This window comes from Salmo salar, chromosome ssa28 (genome assembly GCF_905237065.1).
Source record: "Salmo salar chromosome ssa28, Ssal_v3.1, whole genome shotgun sequence".
Classification (NCBI taxonomy): Eukaryota; Metazoa; Chordata; class Actinopteri; order Salmoniformes; family Salmonidae; genus Salmo; species Salmo salar.
In genome coordinates, this window is record NC_059469.1 from 39,492,416 (window position 1) to 39,519,909 (window position 27,494).

The 27,494-nt window shown below is 43.3% G+C and overlaps 1 protein-coding gene across 1 annotated transcript in view; it reads right to left on the bottom strand.

The window, feature by feature from the left end:
* Positions 1–27,494, bottom strand: part of LOC106591118 (serine palmitoyltransferase 3) — a 103,934-nt gene that overhangs the window by 45,349 nt on the left and 31,091 nt on the right. Inside the window, exons 5-6 of the mRNA XM_045710244.1 lie at positions 15,257–15,381; positions 1,675–1,768 (exon numbers count right to left, since the gene is read on the bottom strand). Coding sequence (XP_045566200.1) covers positions 1,675–1,768; positions 15,257–15,381 — 219 coding nt within the window. The remainder of the gene's footprint in view (positions 1–1,674; positions 1,769–15,256; positions 15,382–27,494) is intronic.

The following is a 27,494-nucleotide window of genomic DNA, read 5'->3' on the forward strand; positions in this document are numbered from 1 at the left end:
GATATAAAGCAGGGCTTTATATCAGAAGATTGTTATGCCAGTTTGAGTTTATCCCACAGAGCTGTCAGAGACAACATGTACAGTCGTGGCCAAAAGTTTTGAGAATGACACAAATATTAATTTCCACAAAGTCTGCTGCCTCACTTTGTATGATGGCAATTTGCATATACTCCAGAATGTTATGAAGAGTGATCAGATGAATTGCAATTAATTGCAAAGTCCCTCTTTTCCATGCACATGAATCCCCCAAAAAACATTTCCACTGCATTTCAGCCCTGCCATAAAAGGACCAGCTGAGATCATGTCAGTGATTCTCTCGTTAACACAGGTGTGAGTGTTGACGAGGACAAGGCTGGAGATCCGTTTTTCATGCTGGTTGAGTTCGAATAACAGACTGGAAGCTTCAAAAGGAGGGTGGTGCCTGGAATCATTGTTCTTCCTCTGTCAACCATGGTTACCTGCAAGGAAACACGTGCCGTCATCATTGCTTTGCACAAAAAGGGATTCACAGGCAAGGATATTGCTGCCAGTAAGATTGCACCTAAATCAACCATTTATCGGATCATCAAGAACTTCAAGGAGAGCTGTTCAATTGTTGTGAAGAAGGCTTCAGGGAGCCCGAGAAAGTCCAGCAAGCGCCAGGACCGTCTCCTAAAGTTGATTCAGCTGCGGGATCGGGGCACCACCAGTACAGAGCTTGCTCAGGAACGGCAGCAGGCAGGTGTGAGTGCATCTGCACGCACAGTGAGGCAAAGACTTTTGGAGGATGGCCTGGTGTCAAGAAGGGCAGCAAAGAAGCCACTTCTCTCCAGGAAAAACATCAGGGACAGACTGATATTCTGCAAAAGGTACAGGGATTGGACTGCTGAGGACTGGGGTAAAAGTCATTTTCTCTGATGAATCCCCTTTCCGATTGTTTGGTGCGTCCGGAAAAAAGCTTGTCCGGAGAAGACAAGGTGAGCGCAACCATCAGTCCTGTGTCATGCCAACAGTAAAGCATCCTGAGACCATTCATGTGTGGGGTTGCTTCTCAGCCAAGGGAGTGGGCTCACTCACAATTTTGCCTAAGAACACAGCCATGAATAAAGAATGGTACCAACACATCCTCCGAGAACAACTTCTCCCAACCATCCAGGAACAGTTTGGTGACGAACAATGCCTTTTCCAGCATGATGGAGCACCTTGCCATAAGGCAAAAGTGATAACTAAGTGGTTTGGGGAACAAAACATCGATATTTTGGGTCCATGGCCAGGAAACTCCCCAGACCTTAATCCCAGTGAGAATGTGTGGTCAATCCTCAAGAGGCGGGTGGACAAACAAAAACCCACCAATTCTGACAAACTCCAAGCATTGATTATGCAAGAATGGGCTGCCATCAGTCAGGATGTGGCCCAGAAGTTAATTGACAGCGTGCCAGGGCGGATTGCAGAGGTCTTGAAAAAGAAGGGTAATTTGCATCAACTTCATGTACTGGTCAATAAAAGCCTTTGACACTTATGAAATGCTTGTAATTATACTTCAGTATTCCATAGTTACATCTGATCAAAAATATCTAAAGACACTGAAGCAGCAAACTTTGTGGAAATGCATATTTGTGTCATTCTCAAAACGTTTGGCCACGACTGTATGTGTTGGTGGTTTGAGTACTTTACTTTGAGAGCATGTCGACTTACTGTTGTGCTTGAACACCCGGATAGTTGCCCCTGACAACCTGGCCCCCAAGATCAGAGAGGTGTGGTTCAGCTCATCACTCAGAATCAGACAGCCCTGGAAACAAAGAATAGGAAACACAATGGGTTACAAAGTAGTACTAGCACAAAATTACACTGTCCCAGGTCTGTTGGTGCTGTATAGATTAGGTGTAGTCTGTTGGTGCTGTATAGATTAGGTGTAGTCTGTTGGTGCTGTATAGATTAGGTGTAGTCTGTTGGTGCTGTATAGATTAGGTGTAGTCTGTTGGTGCTGTATAGATTAGGTGTAGTCTGTTGGTGCTGTATAGATTAGGTGTAGTCTGTTGGTGCTGTATAGATTAGGTGTAGTCTGTTGGTGCTGTATAGATTAGGTGTAGTCTGTTGGTGCTGTATAGATTAGGTGTAGTCTGTTGGTGCTGTATAGATTAGGTGTAGTCTGTTGGTGCTGTATAGATTAGGTGTAGTCTGTTGGTGCTGTATAGATTAGGTGTAGTCTTGGTGCTGTATAGATTAGGTGTAGTCTGTTGGTGCTGTATAGATTAGGTGTAGTCTGTTGGTGCTGTATAGATTAGGTGTAGTCTGTTGGGGCTGTATAGATTAGGTGTAGTCTGTTGGTGCTGTATAGATTAGGTGTAGTCTGTTGGTGCTGTATAGATTAGGTGTAGTCTGTTGGTGCTGTATAGATTAGGTGTAGTCTTGGTGCTGTATAGATTAGGTGTAGTCTGTTGGTGCTGTATAGATTAGGTGTAGTCTGTTGGTGCTGTATAGATTAGGTGTAGTCTGTTGGGGCTGTATAGATTAGGTGTAGTCTGTTGGGGCTGTATAGATTAGGTGTAGTCTTGGTGCTGTATAGATTAGGTGTAGTCTTGGTGCTGTATAGATTAGGTGTAGTCTGTTGGTGCTGTATAGATTAGGTGTAGTCTGTTGGTGCTGTATAGATTAGGTGTAGTCTGTTGGTGCTGTATAGATTAGGTGTAGTCTTGGTGCTGTATAGATTAGGTGTAGTCTGTTGGTGCTGTATAGATTAGGTGTAGTCTGTTGGTGCTGTATAGATTAGGTGTAGTCTATTGGTGCTGTATAGATTAGGTGTAGTCTGTTGGTGCTGTATAGATTAGGTGTAGTCTATTGGTGCTGTATAGATTAGGTGTAGTCTGTTGGTGCTGTATAGATTAGGTGTAGTCTGTTGGTGCTGTATAGATTAGGTGTAGTCTGTTGGTGCTGTATAGATTAGGTGTAGTCTGTTGGTGCTGTATAGATTAGGTGTAGTCTTGGTGCTGTATAGATTAGGTGTAGTCTGTTGGTGCTGTATAGATTAGGTGTAGTCTGTTGGTGCTGTATAGATTAGGTGTAGTCTGTTGGGGCTGTATAGATTAGGTGTAGTCTGTTGGTGCTGTATAGATTAGGTGTAGTCTGTTGGTGCTGTATAGATTAGGTGTAGTCTGTTGGTGCTGTATAGATTAGGTGTAGTCTTGGTGCTGTATAGATTAGGTGTAGTCTGTTGGTGCTGTATAGATTAGGTGTAGTCTGTTGGTGCTGTATAGATTAGGTGTAGTCTGTTGGGGCTGTATAGATTAGGTGTAGTCTGTTGGTGCTGTATAGATTAGGTGTAGTCTTGGTGCTGTATAGATTAGGTGTAGTCTTGGTGCTGTATAGATTAGGTGTAGTCTGTTGGTGCTGTATAGATTAGGTGTAGTCTGTTGGTGCTGTATAGATTAGGTGTAGTCTGTTGGTGCTGTATAGATTAGGTGTAGTCTTGGTGCTGTATAGATTAGGTGTAGTCTGTTGGTGCTGTATAGATTAGGTGTAGTCTGTTGGTGCTGTATAGATTAGGTGTAGTCTATTGGTGCTGTATAGCCAACTCCTATGCATAAACAAAGATGATAGGAGTTGGCTATAAAGCACAACCAGGCCTGAGACAACAAGCCTGAGACAACAGGCCTGAGACAACAAGCCTGAGACAACAAGCCTGAGACAACAGGCCTGAGACAACAAGCCTGAGACAACAAGCCTGAGACAACAGGCCTGAGACAACAGGGAACATTATCCAACCATCATCAATAACATCCCGCCTGTCCCTCCCCTGTTTATAAATGTCCCTAAAGTTTGATAAAACACTTGAAGACAGAGAGTTGGGTGAACGTAACCGTCAGACTGTATATCAGGCTCCTAAACGAGGGATCATCATCAATAATTAAATGGGATGTTTGGACCCTGGATGCTGATTAGTTGAAAGCCCCACTCAGGTTATACCTCCCATCCTTCCTAAGTGTTATCTTTGTATTGTTGTAATACCTCCCATCCTTCCTAAGTGTTATCTCCGTACTGTTGTAATACCTCCCACACTTCATAAGTGTTATCTCCGTACTGTTGTACTGTTGTAATACCTCCCATCCTTCCTAAGTGTTATCTCCGTACTGTTGTAATACCTCCCATCCTGTCTAAGTGTTATCTCCGTACTGTTGTAATACCTCCCACACTTCCTAAGTGTTATCTCCGTACTGTTGTAATGCCTCCCATCCTTTCTAAGTGTTATCTCCGTACTGTTGTAATACCTCCCATCCTGTCTAAGTGTTATCTCCGTACTGTTGTACTGTTGTAATACCTCCCATCCTTCCTAAGTGTTATCTCCGTACTGTTGTAATACCTCCCACACTTCATAAGTGTTATCTCCGTACTGTTGTACTGTTGTAATACCTCCCATCCTTCCTAAGTGTTATCTCCGTACTGTTGTAATACCTCCCATCCTGGCTAAGTGTTATCTCCGTACTGTTGTAATACCTCCCACACTTCCTAAGTGTTATCTCCGTACTGTTGTAATACCTCCCATCCTGTCTAAGTGTTATCTCCGTACTGTTGTAATACCTCCCATCCTGTCTAAGTGTTATCTCCGTATTGTTGTACTGTTGTAATACCTCCCATCCTGTCTAAGTGTTATCTCCGTATTGTTGTACTGTTGTAATACCTCCCATCCTTTCTAAGTGTTATCTCCGTACTGTTGTCTATACTGCCAGTGGTGTTGTCAGTTGTAATCTTGTACCCATTCATTTGAAATCCACTCTTAGATCTGCTATTGCCAGCTCAAAAGAGAAGCCCACTGTGATATTCTCACCCACATGCTTTAATAAGTTCAAATGTGAATTCCATAAACTTGAATAACCCCTCGGTTTTCAAATCACATAGAGGGCTTGGGCTCTGTTGCACTATAGCAACCACAGCCCATGTAAGTCAGTTTATAACATTCCATCATTAGTTACTCTGAGAGGTCCTCATACTGGACATTGGCAGCGGCCTCAGGCGCAAATACTGCTAATATTGAGTCCAATTTCTATTCTTCCTATATTATTAATAGGGATAGACCAAATGGGGCAGTTCTACAGTGAGGGAAAAAAAGTATTTGATCCCCTGGTGATTTTGTACGTTTGCCCACTGATATAGAAATGATCAGTCTATAATTTTAATGGTAGGTTTATTTTAAACAGTGAGAGACAGAATAACAACAAACAAAATCCAGAAAACCGCATGTCAAAAATGTCAAATTGATTTGTATTTTAATGAGGGAAATAAGTATTTGACCCCCTCTCAATCTGAAAGATTTCTGGCTCCCAGGTGTCTTTTATACAGGTAACGAGCTGAGATTAGGAGCACACTCTTAAAGGGAGTGCTCCTAACCACAGCTTGTTACCTGTAAAAAAGACACCTGTCCACAGAAGCAATCAATCAATCAGATTCCAAACTCTCCACCATGGCCAAGACCAAAGAGCTCATCCAGGATGTCAGGGACAAGATTGTAGACCTACACAAGGCTGGAATGGGCTACAAGACCATCGCCAAGCAGCTTGGTGAGAAAGTGACAACAGTTGGTGTGATTATTCGCAAATTTGAAGAAACATAAAACTGTCAATCTCCCTCGGCCTGGGGCTCCATGCAAGATCTCACCTCGTGGAGTTGCAATGATCATGAGGAATCAGTCCAGAACTACACGGGAGGATCTTGTCAATGATCTCAAGGCAGCTGGGACCATAGTCACCAAGAAAACAATTGGTAACACACTACGCCGTGAAGGACTGAAATCCTGGAGCGCCCGCAAGGTCCCCCTGCTCAAGAAAGCACATATACATGCCCGTCTGAAGTTTGCCAATGAACATCTGAATGATTCAGAGGACAACTGGGTGAAAGTGTTGTGGTCAGATGAGACCATAATGGAGCTCTTTGGCATCAACTCAACTCGCCGCGTTTGGAGGAGGAGGAATGCTGCCTATGACCCCAAGAACACCATCTCCACCGTCAAACATGGAGGTGGAAACATTATGCTTTGAGGGTGTTTTTCTGCTAAGGGGACAGGACAACTTCACTGCATCAAAGGGACGATGGACAGGGCCATGTACCGCCAAATCTTGGGTGAGAACCTCCTTCCCTCAGCCAGGGCATTGAAAATGGGTCGTGGATGGGTATTCCGGCATGACAATGAACCAAAACACACAGCCATAACCTGGGGCACCCCAGAAGAGTGTTTATAGAGCTGCTGTCTTCTGAATAAACTCTCTTAAAGATCTGAAGATCTTTCATATCAACAGCAGTCAACTATTAATTAGCACCTTATTCAGTCTCATCTGAACGTCGTAAAATTATTGGTTATCTACACGAACCCTGGCTAACAAGTTCAATCAGCAATACAACAATTGGATTAATTATTTATTTACGAAATACCTAAATAAATCACACAGAATTACATATACACAGGATAGATCATACATCGATTACCAATCATGTCATAAAAGAAAAAGTCCCTAGCGGATGAAACCGATATGACGGATGGTTACACAAAGAAAGGGAGTTGGGTTTTGAATGAAAGAGCGGGAAGACTGAGGGACAAAGGAGATTGGGTCTATCGGACCTTGAGAAGCTATGCTACCGTAAATACAGAATCTTATGCATTCTAATAACCGCCCATTCGGTAAATGAAAATGCATGATATATATTTACTCTGAGCTGCACTTCGATAGATGGAAGACTGGTTTGCCCATCAGAGATCGCCATTACCCTTTGAAGAATCTTTCTGGTCGTAGTGTTGTAGAGCGGATACATTGAAGTACCCTGTCGTTCTCATAGGGGAGTTTTTCTGTCCTATCCTAGGCCACGGACATTTACAGCTGCAGCTGATAACTGAACGTCTAGGATGTATCACTTCTTTAGTGAATAAGAGTCCAAAGCTCATACCAAGTTGCCATAATCGGCTCGTGTGTGTATTCTGGCTGGTCTAGATGAAATTCACCATTCCAGCGTGGTGATCGTCACCTCCACGTTGAAATTAGCCCTTTTAAAACGAATGGACACCAGTCCTCACGTCGTCGGGGACTGAGGTTGACTTCCGTCAACGGGCTTTTGTATTGGGGGAGAGAAGGGCGTGTTTCATAGTTCTCAACCAATGTCTGTTCACTTGGGCGTGGCCACTGACTGGGCCTATGTTTTTACTATGAAACAATTCTCTTATTAAAGAGGCTAAAATTACATTATTCTTTTCACAAATAGTTTCATATTTAAACAATTAAATTGCACAACAATTCCATGTAAATCTGATAACTACAATGTGTAGACTTTCCAAGATACAGTTTATGTCGTCCTGTCATCAGATATAATGTCTCAGACAACAACTGATCTGACATCATATTATGTCGTCCTGTCATCAGATATAATGTCTCAGACAACAACTGATCTGACATCATATTATGCCGTCCTGTCATCAGATATGTCTCAAACAACAACTGATCTGACATCATATTATGTCGTCCTGTCATCAGATATAATGTCTCAGACAACAACTGATCTGACATCATATTATGTCATCCTGTCATCAGATATGTCTCAGACAACAACTGATCTGACATCATATTATGTCGTCCTGTCATCAGATATGTCTCAGACAACAACTGATCTGACATCATATTATGTCGTCCTGTCATCAGATATGTCTCAGACAACAACTGATCTGACATCATATTATGTCGTCCTGTCATCAGATATAATGTCTCAGACAACAACTGATCTGACATCATATTATGTCATCCTGTCATCAGATATGTCTCAGACAACAACTGATCTGACATCATATTATGTCGTCCTGTCGTCAGATATAATGTCCCAGACAACAACTGATCTGACATCATATTATGGCGTCCTGTCATCAGATATAATGTCTCAGACAACAACTGATCTGACATCATATTATGCCGTCCTGTCGTCAGATATAATGTCTCAGACAACAACTGATCTGACATCATATTATGTCGTCCTGTCGTCAGATATAATGTCCCAGACAACAACTGATCTGACATCATATTTTGTCGTCCTGTCATCAGATATAATGTCTCAGACAACAACTGATCTGACATCATATTTTGTCGTCCTGTCATCAGATATAATGTCTCAGACAACAACTGATCTGACATCATATTATGTCATCCTGTCATCAGATATAATGTCCCAGACAACTGATCTGACATCATATTATGTCGTCCTGTCGTCAGATATAATGTCCCAGACAACAACTGATCTGACATCATATTTTGTCGTCCTGTCATCAGATATAATGTCTCAGACAACAACTGATCTGACATCATATTATGTCGTCCTGTCGTCAGATATAATGTCCCAGACAACTGATCTGACATCATATTACGTCGTCCTGTCGTCAGATATAATGTCCCAGACAACAACTGATCTGACATCATATTTTGTCGTCCTGTCATCAGATATAATGTCTCAGACAACAACTGATCTGACATCATATTTTGTCGTCCTGTCGTCAGATATAATGTCCCAGACAACAACTGATCTGAGATCATATTCTTTAAGTACCAACGGACACTTTCAACTGGATGAGAAAGGGAAATATTGTTCCATTCCCCAACCTTTTTGATGTTACCATACTCTCTAAGTTAACAAAAGGCTTTCCAAGAGTCCATTCTGTAGAGTGGAGAGAAAAGGGGAAAGGTATTTATAGTGGTGGGGGGGTCATACACCTCCTCAACAGAGCAATGTCATGACAAAAGTCAACTCTGATCTTATTTTAACAAACATTTTTTTTTTTTTTTAACGGTATTTCAAATGGGTCTTTCTCCATTCTGATTGGTTTATACTGTTCAATTTAACCAAAAATCATTTTCAACATTTTCATACATTTCCTGCACTCATTTGAGATAATTTCCACACTGCTACATAAGGCTGCACGATATAGGCAAACAATCTAGGCCTTATTTATAACGAAAATGTTGGGTGAACTGTTGGAATCATGGAAATAGAATGATTATTATAATTCCATAGAGGACATTTGGAATACAGTGTTGTTTGACACAACAACTAATGAAAATGCCAGGGAGAAGTTATTGTGATAGGAACCAAAGTGTTTATTTTTATAGTTTAGGAACTATAGTGTTGATAAGTGTTTCCTAAGGGACGAAATACTGTTGCACAAACATCATGCTGATTTAGGTCTCCACCACTGCTATTATCAGGCTGTATAACTAATTAATGTTGGCTCAGACTCAGTATATTTATTAGCTAGCTAGCCACCTAAATAGCGATTAGCATTTGATTTAACCTTTATTTAACCAGGAAGGGCAGCTAACAAGATTTAGGCCCAACTTGCTAAGAAAAGACAAACTAGCTGTTTGCAGATGTAAGAAACTCAAACTAAAAGTGTTATTATAGAACGCTTGAGGATTTATATTAAGAAGATTTTATTGTGAAAACAACATCGTTGTCATCAACATTGTTGCACGTGCTGCATTGACCATGCAGACCGAACATAAAATATATTTTGAATTGTTTAACACGTTTTTGGTTACTACATGATTCCACATGTGTTATTTCATAGTGTTGATGTCTTCACTATTATTCTACAATGTAGAAAATAGTAAAAAATAAAGAAAAACCCTTGAATGAGCAGGTGTGTCCAAACATTTGACTGGTACTGTATGTGGTATTATAGCCAGTCCCTGTGGGCAGAAACCTAGACTGGTATTATAGCCTGGTATTATAGCCTGGTAATATAGCCTGGTAATATAGCCAGTCCCTGTGGGCAGAAACCTAGCCTGGTATTATAGCCTGGTATTATAGCCTGGTAATATAGCCTGGTAATATAGCCTGGTAATATAGCCTGGTAATATAGCCTGGCAATATAGCCAGTCCCTGTGGACAGAGACCTAGCCTGGTATTATAGCCTGGTATTATAGCCTGGTAATATAGCCAGTCCCTGTGGACAGAGACCTAGCCTGGTATTATAGCCTGGTAATATAGCCAGTCCCTGTGGGCAGAAACCTAGCCTGGTAATATAGACAGTCCCTGTGGGCAGAAACCTAGCCTGGTAATATAGCCTGGTAATATAGACAGTCCCTGTGGACAGAGACCTAGCCTGGTATTATAGCCTGGTATTATAGCCTGGTAATATAGACAGTCCCTGTGGACAGAGACCTAGCCTGGTATTATAGCCTGGTAATATAGCCTGGTAATATAGACAGTCCCTGTGGACAGAGACCTAGCCTGGTATTATAGCCTGGTATTATAGCCTGGTAATATAGCCAGTCCCTGTGGGCAGAAACCTAGCCTGGTAATATAGCCTGGTAATATAGACAGTCCCTGTGGACAGAGACCTAGCCTGGTATTATAGCCTGGTAATATAGCCAGTCCCTGTGGGCAGAAACCTAGCCTGGTAATATAGCCAGTCCCTGTGGGCAGAAACCTAGCCTGGTAATATAGCCTGGTAATATAGACAGTCCCTGTGGACAGAGACCTAGCCTGGTATTATAGCCTGGTAATATAGACAGTCCCTGTGGACAGAGACCTAGCCTGGTATTATAGCCTGGTATTATAGCCAGTCCCTGTGGACAGAGACCTAGCCTGGTATTATAGCCTGGTAATATAGCCAGTCCCTGTGGGCAGAAACCTAGCCTGGTAATATAGCCTGGTAATATAGACAGTCCCTGTGGACAGAGACCTAGCCTGGTATTATAGCCTGGTAATATAGCCAGTCCCTGTGGGCAGAAACCTAGCCTGGTAATATAGCCAGTCCCTGTGGGCAGAAACCTAGCCTGGTAATATAGACAGTCCCTGTGGACAGAGACCTAGCCTGGTATTATAGCCTGGTAATATAGACAGTCCCTGTGGACAGAGACCTAGCCTGGTATTATAGCCTGGTATTATAGCCAGTCCCTGTGGACAGAGACCTAGCCTGGTATTATAGCCTGGTAATATAGCCAGTCCCTGTGGACAGAGACCTAGCCTGGTATTATAGCCTGGTAATATAGACAGTCCCTGTGGACAGAGACCTAGCCTGGTATTATAGCCTGGTAATATAGCCTGGTATTATAGCCAGTCCCGGTGGACAGAGACCTAGCCTGGTAATATAGCCTGGTAATATAGCCAGTCCCTGTGGACAGAGACCTAGCCTGGTATTATAGCCTGGTAATATAGCCAGTCCCTGTGGACAGAGACCTAGCCTGGTAATATAGCCTGGTATTATAGCCAGTCCCTGTGGACAGAGACCTAGCCTGGTAATATAGCCTGGTAATATAGCCAGTCCCTGTGGACAGAGACCTAGCCTGGTATTATAGCCTGGTAATATAGCCAGTCCCTGTGGACAGAGACCTAGCCTGGTATTATAGCCTGGTAATATAGCCAGTCCCTGTGGACAGAGACCTAGCCTGGTATTATAGCCTGGTAATATAGCCAGTCCCTGTGGACAGAGAACTAGCCTGGTAATATAGCCTGGTAATATAGCCTGGTAATATCGCCTGGTAATATAGCCAGTCCCTGTGGACAGAGACCTAGCCTGGTATTATAGCCTGGTAATATAGCCAGTCCCTGTGGACAGAGACCTAGCCTGGTATTATAGCCTGGTAATATAGCCAGTCCCTGTGGACAGAGACCTAGCCTGGTAATATAGCCTGGTAATATAGCCTGGTAATATAGCCAGTCCCTGTGGACAGAGACATAGCCTGGTAATATAGCCAGTCCCTGTGGACAGAGACATAGCCTGGTAATATAGCCAGTCCCTGTGGACAGAGACCTAGCCTGGTAATATAGCCTGGTAATATAGCCAGTCCCTGTGGACAGAGACCTAGCCTGGTATTATAGCCTGGTAATATAGCCTGGTATTATAGCCAGTCCCTGTGGACAGAGACCTAGCCTGGTATTATAGCCTGGTAATATAGCCTGGTATTATAGCCAGTCCCTGTGGACAGAGACATAGCCTGGTAATATAGCCAGTCCCTGTGGACAGAGACCTAGCCTGGTATTATAGCCTGGTAATATAGCCTGGTATTATAGCCAGTCCCTGTGGACAGAGACCTAGCCTGGTATTATAGCCTGGTAATATAGCCTGGTATTATAGCCAGTCCCTGTGGACAGAGACATAGCCTGGTAATATAGCCAGTCCCTGTGGACAGAGACCTAGCCTGGTATTATAGCCTGGTAATATAGCCTGGTATTATAGCCAGTCCCTGTGGACAGAGACCTAGCCTGGTAATATAGCCTGGTAATATAGCCAGTCCCTGTGGACAGAGACCTAGCCTGGTAATATAGCCTGGTAATATAGCCAGTCCCTGTGGACAGAGACCTAGCCTGGTAATATAGCCTGGTAATATAGCCAGTCCCTGTGGACAGAGACCTAGCCTGGTATTATAGCCTGGTAATATAGCCTGGTATTATAGCCAGTCCCTGTGGACAGAGACCTAGCCTGGTAATATAGCCTGGTAATATAGCCAGTCCCTGTGGACAGAGACCTAGCCTGGTAATATAGCCTGGTAATATAGCCAGTCCCTGTGGACAGAGACCTAGCCTGGTAATATAGCCTGGTATTATAGCCAGTCCCTGTGGACAGAGACATAGCCTGGTAATATAGCCAGTCCCTGTGGACAGAGACCTAGCCTGGTATTATAGCCTGGTAATATAGCCTGGTATTATAGCCAGTCCCTGTGGACAGAGACCTAGCCTGGTAATATAGCCTGGTAATATAGCCTGGTATTATAGCCTGGTAATATAGCCTGGTATTATAGCCAGTCCCTGTGGACAGAGACCTAGCCTGGTAATATAGCCTGGTATTATAGCCAGTCCCTGTGGACAGAGACCTAGCCTGGTATTATAGCCTGGTAATATAGCCTGGTATTATAGCCAGTCCCTGTGGACAGAGACCTAGCCTGGTAATATAGCCTGGTAATATAGCCAGTCCCTGTGGACAGAGACCTAGCCTGGTAATATAGTCAGCATCAGTAGAACACCAGGCTTGAGGCCTCCATCCATCCATCCATCCAACGAGCCAGTCCCTGCAGGAGGAAGCCATGGTCCTCTATGCCTTCCTGCTGGGGCTACTCTACCACTTCAGATGCATGAAGCACCACTGTGACCTCGTCCTTGACACAAATACCCCAAACCCCCCCCCGAGTCCGCCTCCCCTTAATCACCAATCAGTGACTGCTGTACTGCTGCGTTTCCGACGGTAAACCCTGGCCGTTCCTTTCGAACCGGGCTGGTGACACACGATCGCTCTGAATCAATACATTTCTGAATTAATAAATGAGCTGGGTTCAGCAGAACACGGGGTAATCAAGCCCTGGAGTGGTGACCTGCTCTCCTCCACTGTGCACTGCCCTCTCCATGTCTAGACTGCCCTCTCCTGTCTGTCCTGTAACTAAGGCTGTGTGTGTGTCTAGACTGCCCTCAGCCTCCATGCTCTACTGTTATGTTTAACTTCATTAGGGTAGGGGGCAGTATTCGGAATTTTGGATGAAAAGCGTGCCCAAAGTAAACTGCCTGCTACTCAGGCCCAGAGGCTAGGATATGCATATAATTCGATTTGGATAGAAAACACTCTAAAGTTTCCAAAACTGTTAAAATAATGTCTGTGAGTATAACAGAACTGATATGGCAGGCGAAAACCTGAAGAAAATCCATCCAGGAAGTGCTTTAATTCTGAAAGGCTGTTATTCCATTGAAAGCCTATCCACCATATAAAGACTTAGGACCCAGTTCACGATCTCTATGGCTTCCTCTACATGTGGCCAGTCTTTAGGCATCGTTTCAGGCTTTTACTCTGAAAAATGAGGGAGAAACAGCACATTCAATGAGTGGACAGTGGAAATTTCCAGACATGAGTCCAGCGCGTGACCAGGAGCGCGACATTCTAGTTTCTCTTTTACTATTGACGAAGCTTTGGTCTGGTTGAAATATTATTGATTATTTATGACAAAAACAACCTGAGGATTGATTTTAAACATCGTTTGACATGTTTCTATGAACTTTTCATGGTACTTTTTAGATTTTTCGTCTGCATGCTGTGACCGCGCTTTGTTCCAATGGATTACTGAACAAAACACGCCAACAAAACTGAGGTTTTTGGACATAAAGAGGGACTTTATCGAACAAAACAAACATGTATTGTGTAACATGGAGTCTTCGGAGTGCAACCATATGAAGATCAAAGGTTAGTGATACATTTTATCGCTATTTCTGACTTTTGTTATTCCTCTTCTTGGCTGCTAACTGTTTGTAATGATTTGTCTGCTGGGCGCTGTTCTCAGATAATCGCATGGTTTGCTTTTGCCGTAAAGCCTTTTTGAAATCTGACACAGGGGTTGGATTAACAAGAAGTTTATCTTTAAGCTGGTGTACAACATTTGTATCTTTTATGTATGTTTATTATGAGAATTTCTGTTTTGTTGAGTTTCACGCTCTGCAATTTCACCGGATGTTGTTTGAGACAGTGGATTATTGAACAAAACGCGCTAACAAAAGGTTTTTGGATATAAACATGGACTTTATCGAACAAAACGAACATTTATTGAGTAAATGGGAGTCTTGTGAGTGCAACCATATTCCCTACATAGTGCACTACTGTTGACCAGGGCCCCTTATTCCCTACATAGTGCACTACTGTTGACCAGGGCCCCTTATTCCGTACATAGTGCACTACTGTTGACCAGGGCCCCCTATTCCCTACATAGTGCACTACTGTTGACCAGGGCCCCCTATTCCCTACATAGTGCACTACTGTTGACCAGGGCCCCCTATTCCCTACATAGTGCACTACTGTTGACCAGGGCCCCTTATTCCCTACATAGTGCACTACTGTTGACCAGGGCCCCCTATTCCCTACATAGTGCACTACTGTTGACCAGGGCCCCCTTATTCCCTACATAGTGCACTACTGTTGACCAGGGCCCCCTATTCCCTACATAGTGCACTACTGTTGACCAGGGCCCATAGGAACACAGACTAGGTATTGAGTTTAATGTATATTTATTATCATGTGGATGGAATTCTCTTTAATTTAGGCCATGCTATCATCAGACTACAGACACAAATATTCCATTCAGACATTCTGACCATTTAGCTAATTTAGTTTCATTTGATTCAGTAGAGACTAAAAACACAGAGCTCTCTGAGAATGAACACTGTTTCAATCTGGTTAGATGACAAAGAGTGTGTGTGTGTGTGTGTGTGTGTGTGTGTGTGTGTGTGTGTGTGTGTGTGTGTGTGTGTGTGTGTGTGTATGCGTGCGTTTAAGACCCACCTTGCCGACCAGTGCCGGTATGTTCATGGAATTGGTAGCGAAGCCCATACCCATGGCCATGCTGGACTCCACCCCCAGGAAGGTGGCTACAAGCTGCTCCAACTCCCCATGGATAACCAGGTTCCCTGACGGACAGACGACAGGACAGGAGTTTTAGAACGAGCAGATCCATTTCAGCCAACACTTTTGATACTGTTACAGTCTGTTACAGTGTTTCAAGCATTGAGAAGTATGCAGGTATGACTGAGCTTTACCAACGGTTTCTAATGTGAATGTGTCCCGCTTGTCTAAGTAAACATTGTAGGTTTACTGCCTAGAAGGTTGGTATTCTTTTCTCATTTTTTGGAAGGTTTAAAATCAACAGTCTTTCCAGCATGTTGGTCTTTGTCAGATCAGCCATGTTTTGGACAAGGTGAGTTGGTCAGTGACGGACCCAGGAAGATCAGCCACGTTTTGGACAAGGTGAGTTTGGTCAGTGACGGACCCAGGAAGATCAGCCATGTTTTGGACAAGGTGAGTTGGTCAGTGACGGACCCAGGAAGATCAGCCACGTTTTGGACAAGGTGAGTTTGGTCAGTGACGGACCCAGGAAGATCAGCCACGTTTTGGACAAGGTGAGTTTGGTCAGTGACGGACCCAGGAAGATCAGCCACGTTTTTGACAAGGTGAGTTTGGTCAGTGACGGACCCAGGAAGATCAGCCACGTTTTGGACAAGGTGAGTTTGGTCAGTGACGGACCCAGGAAGATCAGCCACGTTTTGGACAAGGTGAGTTTGGTCAGTGACGGACCCAGGAAGAGTAGCTGCTGCTTTAGAAGTCGCTAAATGGGGATCCTAATAAAATAAAAGTTAAATTAGGATGCTGAGTCCTGCATAAAGTTAACAGTCAATTAGAGTGACGTATCCCTTTAAGTCCCAGGTAATATATCAGTTCAGGAACCAAGGTCAACGCATCATAATAGATCTACGAACAGCTCTAGGTCCGCCATATGTTTTGGATAGTTCAATAAAATGCAGGAGACACTTCTAGGCGAGTCCCAGGTGATATCCTACGGCGTCATAGGACACGGTGCACTAGGTGGGTTTTCACGGAAGAATACTGTACCAAGTCATCTAGCTGAATAAACTAAGTTTGAGCCTATTCCTGGAAACATTGAACCACTGTAGTTTACATCAATTTTAATTTCTAGAGGTAGCTAGAAAAGTTATATTTGAGCGTTTTAGTGTTTCAGTGAATTGTTAGCGAGGGAGGCCCTGCTCTGTCGCTTCCCCAGCTGTTTAGTTAATTTTTCATGCCAATCTCCTTTGCATTAGTGTAGCCTCTCCTGTAGCCTATCAACTATGTGTCTGTCTATCCCTGTTCTCTCCTCTCTGCACAGGCCATACAAACGCTTCACATCGCGTGGCCGCTGCCACTCTAACCTGGTGGTCCCAGCGCGCACGACCAACGTGGAGTTCCAGGTCTCCGGCAGCCTCTGGAACTGCCAGTCTGCAGCCAACAAGGCAGAGTTCATCTCAGCCTATGCTACCCTCCAGTCCCTCGACTTCTTGGCACTGACGGAAATATGGATTACCACAGAAAACACTGCTACTCCTACTGCTCTCTCCTCGTCTGACCACGTGTTCTCGCACACCCCGAGAGCATCTGGTCAGCGGGGTGGTGGCACTGGAATCCTCATCTCTCCCAAGTGGACATTCTCTCTTTCTCCCCTGACCCATCTGTCTATCTCCTCCTTTGAATTCCATGCTGTCACAATCACTAGCCCATTCAAGCTTAACATCCTTACCATTTATCGCCCTCCAGGTTCCCTTGGAGAGTGCATCAATGAGCTTGACGCCTTGATAAGTTCCTTTCCTGTGGATGGCTCACCCCTCACAGTTCTGGGTGACTTTAACCTCCCCACGTCTACCTTTGACTCATTCCTCTCTGCCTCCTTCTTTCCACTCCTCTCCTCTTTTCACCTCACCCTCTCACCGTCCCCTCCTACTCACAAGGCAGGCAATACGCTTGACCTCATCTTCACTAGATCCTGTTCTTCTACTAATCTCACTGCAACTCCCCTCCAAGTCTCCAATCACTACCTTGTATCCTTTTCCCTCTCGCTCTCCTCCAACACTACTCACTCGGCCCCTACTCAGATGGTATTGCGCCGTCGCAACCATCGCTCTCTCTCTCCTCTTCCATCCTATCATCTCTTCCCTCTGCTCAAGCCTTCTCCAACCAATCTCCTGATTCTGCCTCCTCAACCCTCCTCTCCTCCCTTTCTGCATCCTTTGACTCTCTATGTCCCCTATCCTCCCGACCGGCTCGGTCCTCCTCTCCTGCTCCGTGGCTTGACGACTCATTGCGAGCTCACAGAACAGGGCTCCGGGCAGCCGAGCGGAAATGGAGAAAAATTCGCCTCCCTGCGGACCTGCCATCTTTTCACTCCCTCCTCTCTACATTTTCCTCCTCTGTTTCTGCTGTTAAAGCCACTTTCTACCACTCTAACTTCCAAGCATCTGCCTCTAACCCTAGGAAGCTCTTTGCCACCTTCTCCTCCCTCCTGAATCCTCCTCCCCCTCTCCTCCTCCCTCTCTGCGGATGACTTCGTCAACCATTTTGAAAAGAAGGTCGACGACATCCGATCCTCGTTTGTTAAGTCAAACGACACCGCTGGTCCTGCTCACATTGCCCTACCCTATGCTTTGACCTCTTTCTCCCCTCTCTCTCCATATGAAATCTTGCGACTTGTGACGGCCGGACGCCCAACAACCTGCCCACTTGACCCTATCCCCTCCTCTCTTCTCCAGACCATTTCCGGAGACCTTCTCCCTTACCTCACCTTGCTCATCAACTCATCCTTGACCGCTGGCTACGTCCCTTCTGTCTTCAAGAGAGCGAGAGTTGCACCCCTTCTCAAAAAACCTACACTCGATCCCTCCGATGTCAACAACTACAGACCAGTATCCCTTCTTTCTTTTCTCTCCAAAACTCTTGAACGTGCCGACCTTGGCCAGCTCTCCTGCCATCTCTCTCAGAATGACCTTCTCGATCCAAATCAGTCAGGTTTCAAGGCTGGTCATTCAACTGAGACTGCTCTTCTCTGTGTCACGGAGGCTCTCCGCACTGCTAAAGCTAACTCTCTCTCCTCTGCCCTCATCCTTCTAGACCTATCTGCTGCCTTTGATACCGTGAATCATCAGATCCTCCTCTCCGCCCTCTCCTAGTTGGGTATCTCCAGCGCGGCCCACTCTTGGATTGCATCCTACCTGACAGGTCGCTCCTACCAGGTGGCGTGGCGAGAATCCGTCTCCGCACCACATGCTCTCACCACTGGTGTCCCCCAGGGCTCAGTTCTAGGCCCTCTCCTATTCTCGCTATACACCAAGTCACTTGGCTCTGTCATATCCTCACATGGTCTCTCCTATCATTGCTACGCAGACGACACACAATTCATCTTCTCCTTTCACCATTCTGATAACCAGGTGGCGAATCGCATCTCTGCATGTCTGGCAGACATATCAGTGTGGATGATGGATCACCACCTCAAGCTGAACCTCGGCAAGACGGAGCTGCTCTTCCTCTCGGGGAAGGACTGCCCTTTCCATGATCTCGCCATCACGGTGGACAACTCCATTGTGTCCTCCTCCCAGAGTGCTAAGAGCCTCGGCGTGACCCTGGACAACACCCTGTCGTTCTCCGCTAACATCAAGGCGGTGACCCGATCCTGTAGGTGACCCGATCCCTGCCTTACACAGGAAGCAGCGCAAGTCCTAATCCAGGCACTTGTCATCTCCCGTCTGGATTACTGCAACTCGCTGTTGGCGGGGCTCCCTGCCTGTGCCATCAAACCCCTACAACTCATCCAGAACGCCGCAGCCCGTCTGGTGTTCAACCTTCCCAAGTTCTCTCACGTCACCCCGCTCCTCCGAACACTCCACTGGCTTCCAGTTGAAGCTCGCATCTGCTACAAGACCATGGTGCTTGCCTACGGAGCTGTGAGGGGAACGGCACCTCCGTACCTTCAGGCTCTGATCAGGCCCTACACCCAAACAAGGGCACTGCGTTCATCCACCTCTGGCCTGTTGGCCCCCCCTACCTCTGCGGAAGCACAGTTCCCGCTCAGCCCAGTCAAAACTGTTCGCTGCTCTGGCACCCCAATGGTGGAACAAGCTCCCTCACGACGCCAGGACAGCGGAGTCAATCACCACCTTCCGTAGACACCTGAAACCCCACCTCTTTAAGGAATACCTGGGATAGGATAAAGTAATCCTTCTAACCCCCCCCCCCCCTTAAAAGATTTAGATGCACTATTGTAAAGTGGTTGTTCCACTGGATATCATAAGGTGAATGCACCAATCTGTAAGACGCTCTGGATAAGAGCGTCTGCTAAATGACGTAAATGTAAATGGTGCACAGATGAATGAATGTAAATGGCATCATGCACAGATGTTGGATCTTGCTTTGAACACTTTTGTTACTAAGAATTTTACTGCAAAGCAGGGAAAATCAAGTCTGACATTTTTATAAATGGAAATTACAAACTTTAGAAGCCTTTTTTAAAACACAAATACTCTACAAGTATTTGTGTTTTAAAAAAGGCTTCTAAAGTTTGTAATTTCCACTTATAAAAATGTCAGACTTGATTTGCCCTAAAGATACATTTAGCAACCCCTACAAAAACGGCCATTAATTATAATCCACATAATAATTAACGTCCTGTTACTGAAGGATTATTTCCCTGCTGTAGCAAACTGAATAAAAATTTCAAAACGCAACATGCAACAATTTCTACGATTTTACTGAGTTACAGTTCATCAGGAAATCAGTCAGTTTAATAAATTCATCAATCCCTAATCTATGGATTTCACATGACTGGGAATACAGATATGCATCTGTAGGTCAGGTACCTTTAAAAAAAGAAAAGAAAAGAAAAGTAGGGGCGTAGATCATAAAACCAGTCAGTATCTGGTGTGACCATCATTTGCCTCATGCAGTGCGACACATCTCCTTCACATGGAGTTGATCAAGCTGTTGATTGTGGCCTGTGGAATGTTGTCCCACTCCTCTTCAATGGTTGTGTGAAGTTTCTGGATATTGGAACTAGAACACACTGTCGTACACGTTGATCCAGAGCATCCCGAACATGCTCAATGGGAGACATGTCTGGTGAGGTATGCAAGCCATGGAAGAACTGAGACATCTTCAGCCTCCAGGTATTTTGTACAGATCCTTGCGACATGGGGTCGTGCATTATCATACTGAAACATGAGGTGATGGCGGCGGATGAATGGCACGACAACGGGCCTCAGGATCTCGTCACGGTATCTCTGGGCATTCAAATTGCCGTAGATTTAAATGTAATTGTGTTCAATGGCTGTGTGAAGATGAGAGCCAAGCTTTATAGCACAACCTCGTTCTCATTTTATTTGTTTATTAGGAATCTCCATTAGCATTTGCAGAAGAGGCAACTACTCTTCCTGGTTTCCACATCTCAGAGACAGGTTGTTCAAAATGAGGGCCACAATAACGCAGCTCTTTTTTTCCACAGCTCCTCTGCCTCCAAAACTGGGTTTACCGGGAGTAGAATTCTTACTCAAATAAATAGAAACCAAAAATGGATTTTGTTCTACATCATTTTTTTTTTTTTTAGACAGACAGCAGTCTAAGTCTCAGTGAGACTGGTTTAACGATGAGCTATTTTTACATATAGCAGACACTTTTATCCAGAATGACTTACAGTACGGTGAGTTCATATATTTTACTATACAGTATTCAGACCCTTTGACTTCTTCCACATTTCGATATTGATAAAAAAAAAGAATCCTCAACCATCTACACACAATACCCCATAATGACAAAGCGAAAACAGCTTATTTTGTATTACCATATAATTTTTGAATGTTCTCTATAGTTATGTACTTGAAAATGTATTGAAAACATTTTGAACAGTAATGCAATGGTTCTTTGAATCAGTCTAAAACTTTGCACATACACTGCAGCCATCTAGTGGCCAAAATCTAAATTGCACTTAGACTCTTAAGTGATATAATGGCTTTTCTCTTGAATTAAAAAAAAAAATGGATTTTTAATTTTTTTTTATAGAAAAAGCATGTTCTTTTCTTTGTATTGTCTTTTACCAGATCTAATGTGTTATATTCTCCTACATCAATTTAACATTTCCACAAACTTCAAAGTGTTTCCTATCAAATGCTATCAAGAATATGCATATCCTTGCTTCAGGTCCTGAGCTACAGGCAGTTAGATTTGGGTCATTTTAGGCAGATTTTCTTTTAAAAAAGGGTCCAATCCTTACACTATAACATCTGATAGTATTTCCTCTCTGTTCACACACACAGCGGATGGGCCCGTAGGAAATGATCCAGGCTTATGCTACATACTGTACATATTTTTAACAGGGATTGAATAATTCATTCAACGCTGCAGCCGCCACCAAGTTAATTAAAGGTATAATTCCTGAGAAATATAACAAATGATGTGAGATAAAAGAGATGGGCCAAGGTCAAAATGGCACCCTATTCCCTATATAGAACACTACTTTAGACCAGAGCCCTATAGAACCCTATTCCCTATATAGAACACTACTTTAGACCAGAGCCCTATAGAACCCTATTCCCTATATAGAACACTACTTTCCCATAGTTGTAACTGAAGTAGCTCGTCTTCTTCCCCAAATAAACTCCTCTTGTCTTAGGCTCAAATGGCACCCTATTCCCCTATGGGCCTTGGTCAAAACTAGTGCACTACATAGGAAATAGGGCTCTGGTCTAAAGTAGTGCACTATGCAGGGAATAGGGTGCCATGTGGGCCATACACACTGTCAGTTTTCTGGCTGTCATCACAGCACCTACATGCAGTATGTAGTCTCTCTCACGTCGTAGAAGAGAGGAATTTATACCGCTCATAAAACCATAGGTATTAACAAAGAACTGATCCTCTCCATTAAAAGGAAAGTATAGTTCAAGACTCTTGACTTCAAAACATTGTCACGTTCGTCGGAATAATGATGGTCGGACCAAGGCACAGCGTGACTAGCGTTCCACATCTTTTATTAGGAAGTGAAACTAAGCAAAGACAAAAACCAATAAACAATAAACTAACAACGAACAGAGATGCTACGTGCACTAACTCAAAACACACAAACAATATCCCATAACCCACAGGTGGAAAAAATAAAAAATGCTACTTAAGTATGATCCCCAATTAGAGACAACGATAACCAGCTGCCTCTAATTGGGAATCATACAAATCACCAACATAGAAAATCAAACCTAGAACCCCACATAGAAATAAATAAACTAGATCAACCCCCAGTCACGCCCTGACCTACTCTACCATAGCAAATAAGAGCTTTCTATGGTCAGGACGTGACAAAACATACAGTAAAGCGGAGGGGGTTGATATGGCTACTCTAGAAGACTATACAGGTAACTGCCAAAATAAAGGAAACACCAACATGAAGTGTCTTAAGTGGGCATTGGGCCACCACGAACCAGAACAGCTTCAATGCATCTTGGTATAGATTCGACAAGTGTCTGGAACTCTATTGGAGGGATGTGACACCGTTCTTCCACGAGAAAATGACATAATTTGGTGTTTTGTTGATGGCGGTGGAAAACACGCTGTGTCAGGCGCCACTCACAGAATCTCCCATAAGTGTTCAATTGAGTTGAGATCTGGTGACAGACACCTTTTAAACCCCCTATGCTACATCTGTCTAGTCCTCTTTCCAAGTCACTGAGATCTCTTCTTCTAGTCATGGTAGCCTAAATAATAGGCAACTGGGCATGTTTCTACATGACCCTAAGCATGATGGGAAGTTAATTGCTTAATTAACTCAGGAACCACACCTGTGTGGAAGCACCTGCTTTCAATATACTTTGTATCCCTTATTCACTCAAGTGTTTTTTCCATTATTACTTGTAGAGCAGGGCTCTCCAACCCTGTTCCTGGAGAGATACCCTCCTGTAGGTTTACATCTGTCTAGTCCAGGGCTCTCCAACCCTGTTCCTGGAGAGATACCGTCCTGTAGGTTTATATTGTAAATCCCTGGATGCAATTCCTATGGCTTCCACAGGGTGTCAGCAGTCTATGTTCAAAAGTTTCAGGCTTGTAACTTAAAAAACGAATAAGAAATAACCGTTTTTTGTATGAGGACACAGTCTTCAAAATCCGTGTCATCGTGCTCCATGATGAAGTTGCGCACCTACTAAAATCGGTTTCCTATTGAACATACTTTTTTCTGAAATAAATATTATAGTTTGATTACATTTTAGGGTGTCTGAGGAGTAAATAAAAAACATTTTGACTTGTTGAAACAACGTATATTTTCGGTTTCCTTTCTCTGCAAGTTGAACGAGTGGATTACTCAAATCGATGGCGCCAACTATACTGACTTTTTGGGATATAAAAAAGTATTTTATCTAACAAAACGACACTACATGTTATCTCTGGGACCCTTTGGATGACAAATCAGAGGAAGATTTTCAAAAAGTAAGTGAATATTGAATCTTTATATGTGAATGTATGAAACCTGTGCCGGTGGAAAAAATATTTTGATGTGGGGCGCCGTCTTCAAACAATCGCATGGCATGTTTTCGCTCTAATAGCTACTGTAAATTGGACAGTGCAGTTAGATTAACAAGATTTTAAGAAAACATGCCAAATTCAACTCCATCGTTCATCGAATCAGATGGCTTATTCATCACAAAACCATTTGAAGTTGGCAATTATTTTAAATTATTATTTATTGGCAAAGTGGGCAAACTGGGAATGCCAACGACGAACAGTGAGCCATCGTATTCATGCATAAAAAGAAAAGCAGTGCAAGTTTGAATTTTGTAAAGCTGCCTTTACTGGTTCTAACAGCAGACCTATCAGCTTGCTGCCAGCTCTAAGCAAACTGTTGGAAAAAATTGGGTTTGACCAAATACAATAATATTTCTCTGTAAACAAATTAACAACAGACATTCAGCATGCTTATAGAGAAGGTCACTCAACATATACTGCACTGACACAAATGACCGATGATTGGTTGAAAGAAATTGATAATAAGGAGATTGTGGGAGCTGTATTGTTAAGATTTCAGTGCAGTCTTTGATATTATTCACCATAACCTGTTGTTGAGAAAACATATGTGTTATGGATTTTCAACCTCTGCCATATCGTGAATTCAGAGCTATCTATCTAATAGAACTCAGAGGGTTTTCTTTAATGGAAGCGTCTCTAATGTCAAACATGTAAAGTGTGGTGTACCGCAGGGCAGCTCTCTAGGCCCTCTACTCTTTTCTATTTTTACCAATGACCTGCCACTGGCATTAACTTCTTACGGATCAAATCCCTTTAGCGGGATCGATTTGACAACAGCCAGTGACAGTGCAGAGCGCCAAATTCAAACAACAGAAATCTCATAATTAAAATTCCTCAAACATACAAGTATTATGCACCATTTTAAAGATGCATTTCTTGTTAATCCAATCACACTGTCCGATTTCAAAAAGGCTTTACGGCGAAAGCACACCTTGTGATTATGTTAGGTCTGCGACCTAGCCACAGAAAAACAGCCGTTTTCCAGCCAAAGAGAGGAGTCACAAAAAGCAGAAATGGAGATAAAATGAATCACTAACCTTTGATGATCTTCATCAGATGGCACTCATAGGACTTCATGTTACACAATACATGCATGTTTTGTTCGATAAAGTTCATATTTATATCCAAAAATCTCAGTTTACATTGACGCGTTATGTTCAGAAATGTTTTGCCTCCAAAATCCGGTGATTTTGCAGAGAGCCACATCAATTTACAGAAATACTCATCATAAACGTTGATATAAGATACAAGTGTTTTACATAGAAATAAAGATACCCTTCTCCTTAATGCAACCGCTGTGTCAGATTTCAAAAAAGCTTTACGGCAAAAGCACACCATGCGATAATCTGAGTACAGCGCTCAGCCACCAAAACAAGCCATACAGATACCCGCCATGTTGTGGAGTCAACAAAAGTCAGAAATAGCATTATAAATATTCATTTACCTTTGATGATCTTCATCGGAATGCACTCCCAGTTCCACAATAATTGTTTGTTTTGTTCGATAAGGTCCATATTTATGTCCAAATACCTCCCTTTTGTTTGCGCGTTCAGTCCAAATGCAAAATGCGCGAGCACTAAGTTGAGACGAAAAGTCAAAAAAGTTCTATTACAGTTCGTAGAAACATGTCAAACAATGTATAGAATCAATCTTAAGGATGTTTTTATCATAAATATTCAATAATATTCCAACCGGACAATTCCTATGTCTTAAGAAATGAAAAGGAACTCAGCTCGCTCTCACGGCCACACGCATGACTGAGGTCATGGCAATTTTCCAGACACCTGATTCCAATAGCTCTTATTCTCTCCCCATTCACAGTAGAAGCATGAAAAAAAGTTCTAAAGACTGTCGACATCTAGTGGAAGCCTTAGGAAGTGCAATGTGACCCCATTTACACTGTATATTGGATAGGCAATCACTTGAAAAACTACAAACCTCAGATTTCCCACTTCCTGGTTGGATTTTTTCTCAGGTTTTCACCTGCCACATGAGTTCTGTTATACTCACAGACATCATTCAAACAGTTTTAGAAACTTCAGAGTGTTTTCTATCCAAATCTACTAATAATATGCATATCCTAGCTTCTGGGCCTGAGTAGCAGGCTGTTTACTCTGGGCATGCTTTTCATCCGGACGTCAAAATACTGCCCCCTAGCCCAAAAAGGTTAAACAAAGCATGTTTGTCCATGTATGCTGATGATTCGACCATATACGCATCAGCAACCACAGCTAATGAAGTCACTGAAACCCTTAACAAAGAGTTGCAGTCTGGGTGGTGAAATGGGTGGTCAGTAATAAACTGGTCCTGAACATCTCTAAAACTAAGAGCATTGTATTTGGTACAAATCATTCCTTAAGTGCTAGACCTCAGCTGAATCTGGTAATGAATGGTGTGGCTGTTGAGCAAGTTGAGGAGACTAAATTACTTGCCATTATTTTAGATTGTAAACTGTCATGATCAAAACATATAGATCCAATGGTTGTAAAGATGGGGAGAGGTCTGTCCGTAATAAAGAGACGCTCTGCTTTTTTGACACCACACTCCAAAAAGCAAGTTCTGCAGGCTCTAGTTATATCTAATCTTGATTATTGTCCAGTCGTGTGGTCCAGTGCTGCAAGGAAATACCTAGTTAAGCTGCAGCTGGCCCAGAACAGAGTGGCATGTTTTGCTCTTAATTGTAATCAGAGGGCTGATATTAATACTATGCTGCCAGTCTCTCTTGGCTAAGAGTTGAGGAGAGACTGTTTCTTATAAAAAGAAGTGATGCAGTCAATGTGTTGAATATGCAAACAATTTAGAATAGTCAACTTACACACAGCTCTGACACACACACCCCACCAGACATGCCACCAGGGGTCTTTTCAGTCCCCAAATCCAGAACAAATTCAAGAAAACGTACAGTATTATATAGAGCCCTTATTTCATGGAACTTCCTTCCATCTCATATTGCTCAAATAAACAGCAAACCTGTTTTAAAAAAAACAGATAAAGCAACACCTCACAACGCCTCTCCCCTATTTGACCTAGATAGTTTGTGTGTATGCATTGATATTTAGGCTAGGTGTGCCTTTTTAAAAAATGCATGTCGTGCTGTCCTTGAGCGGTTCTTGTCTAATGATGTTCTATACTATGTCATTCTGTATTAATGTTCCATGTTTTGTGTGGAACCCCAGGAAGAGAAGTTGCTGATTTTGCAACAGCTAATGGGGATCCTAATAAAATACCAAATGCCGCTGTTCTATCCTGCCGGTACAGCGTATAACCAGCCAGCTGTATGTTGATGTTGTCGTCGTTCAGCCACGACTCCGTAAAGCATAAGATTAAAGAATTTAATGTTTTCACTGACATGCCTAGTTAAATAAAGGTTAAATAAAACAAATTTTAAAAAAAACAAAAGGAGTAGCTGAAGTGTACAAAACCACTGCTTTTTACAAAACACACAGACAAGGGCCCAAATGGCACCCTATTCTCTACACTACCTTCGACCAGAGACCTTTGAGCAGTTCAGTTCTGACCTATTTTAAATTGAGGGGGGGGAAGAGCTCTCTCCTCCCTCTTTCAAACACCTAAAAGTGCCCACAAAACAGCCCCACCTTCCAACACACACACACACAAACTCACCCACCACACACACACACACACA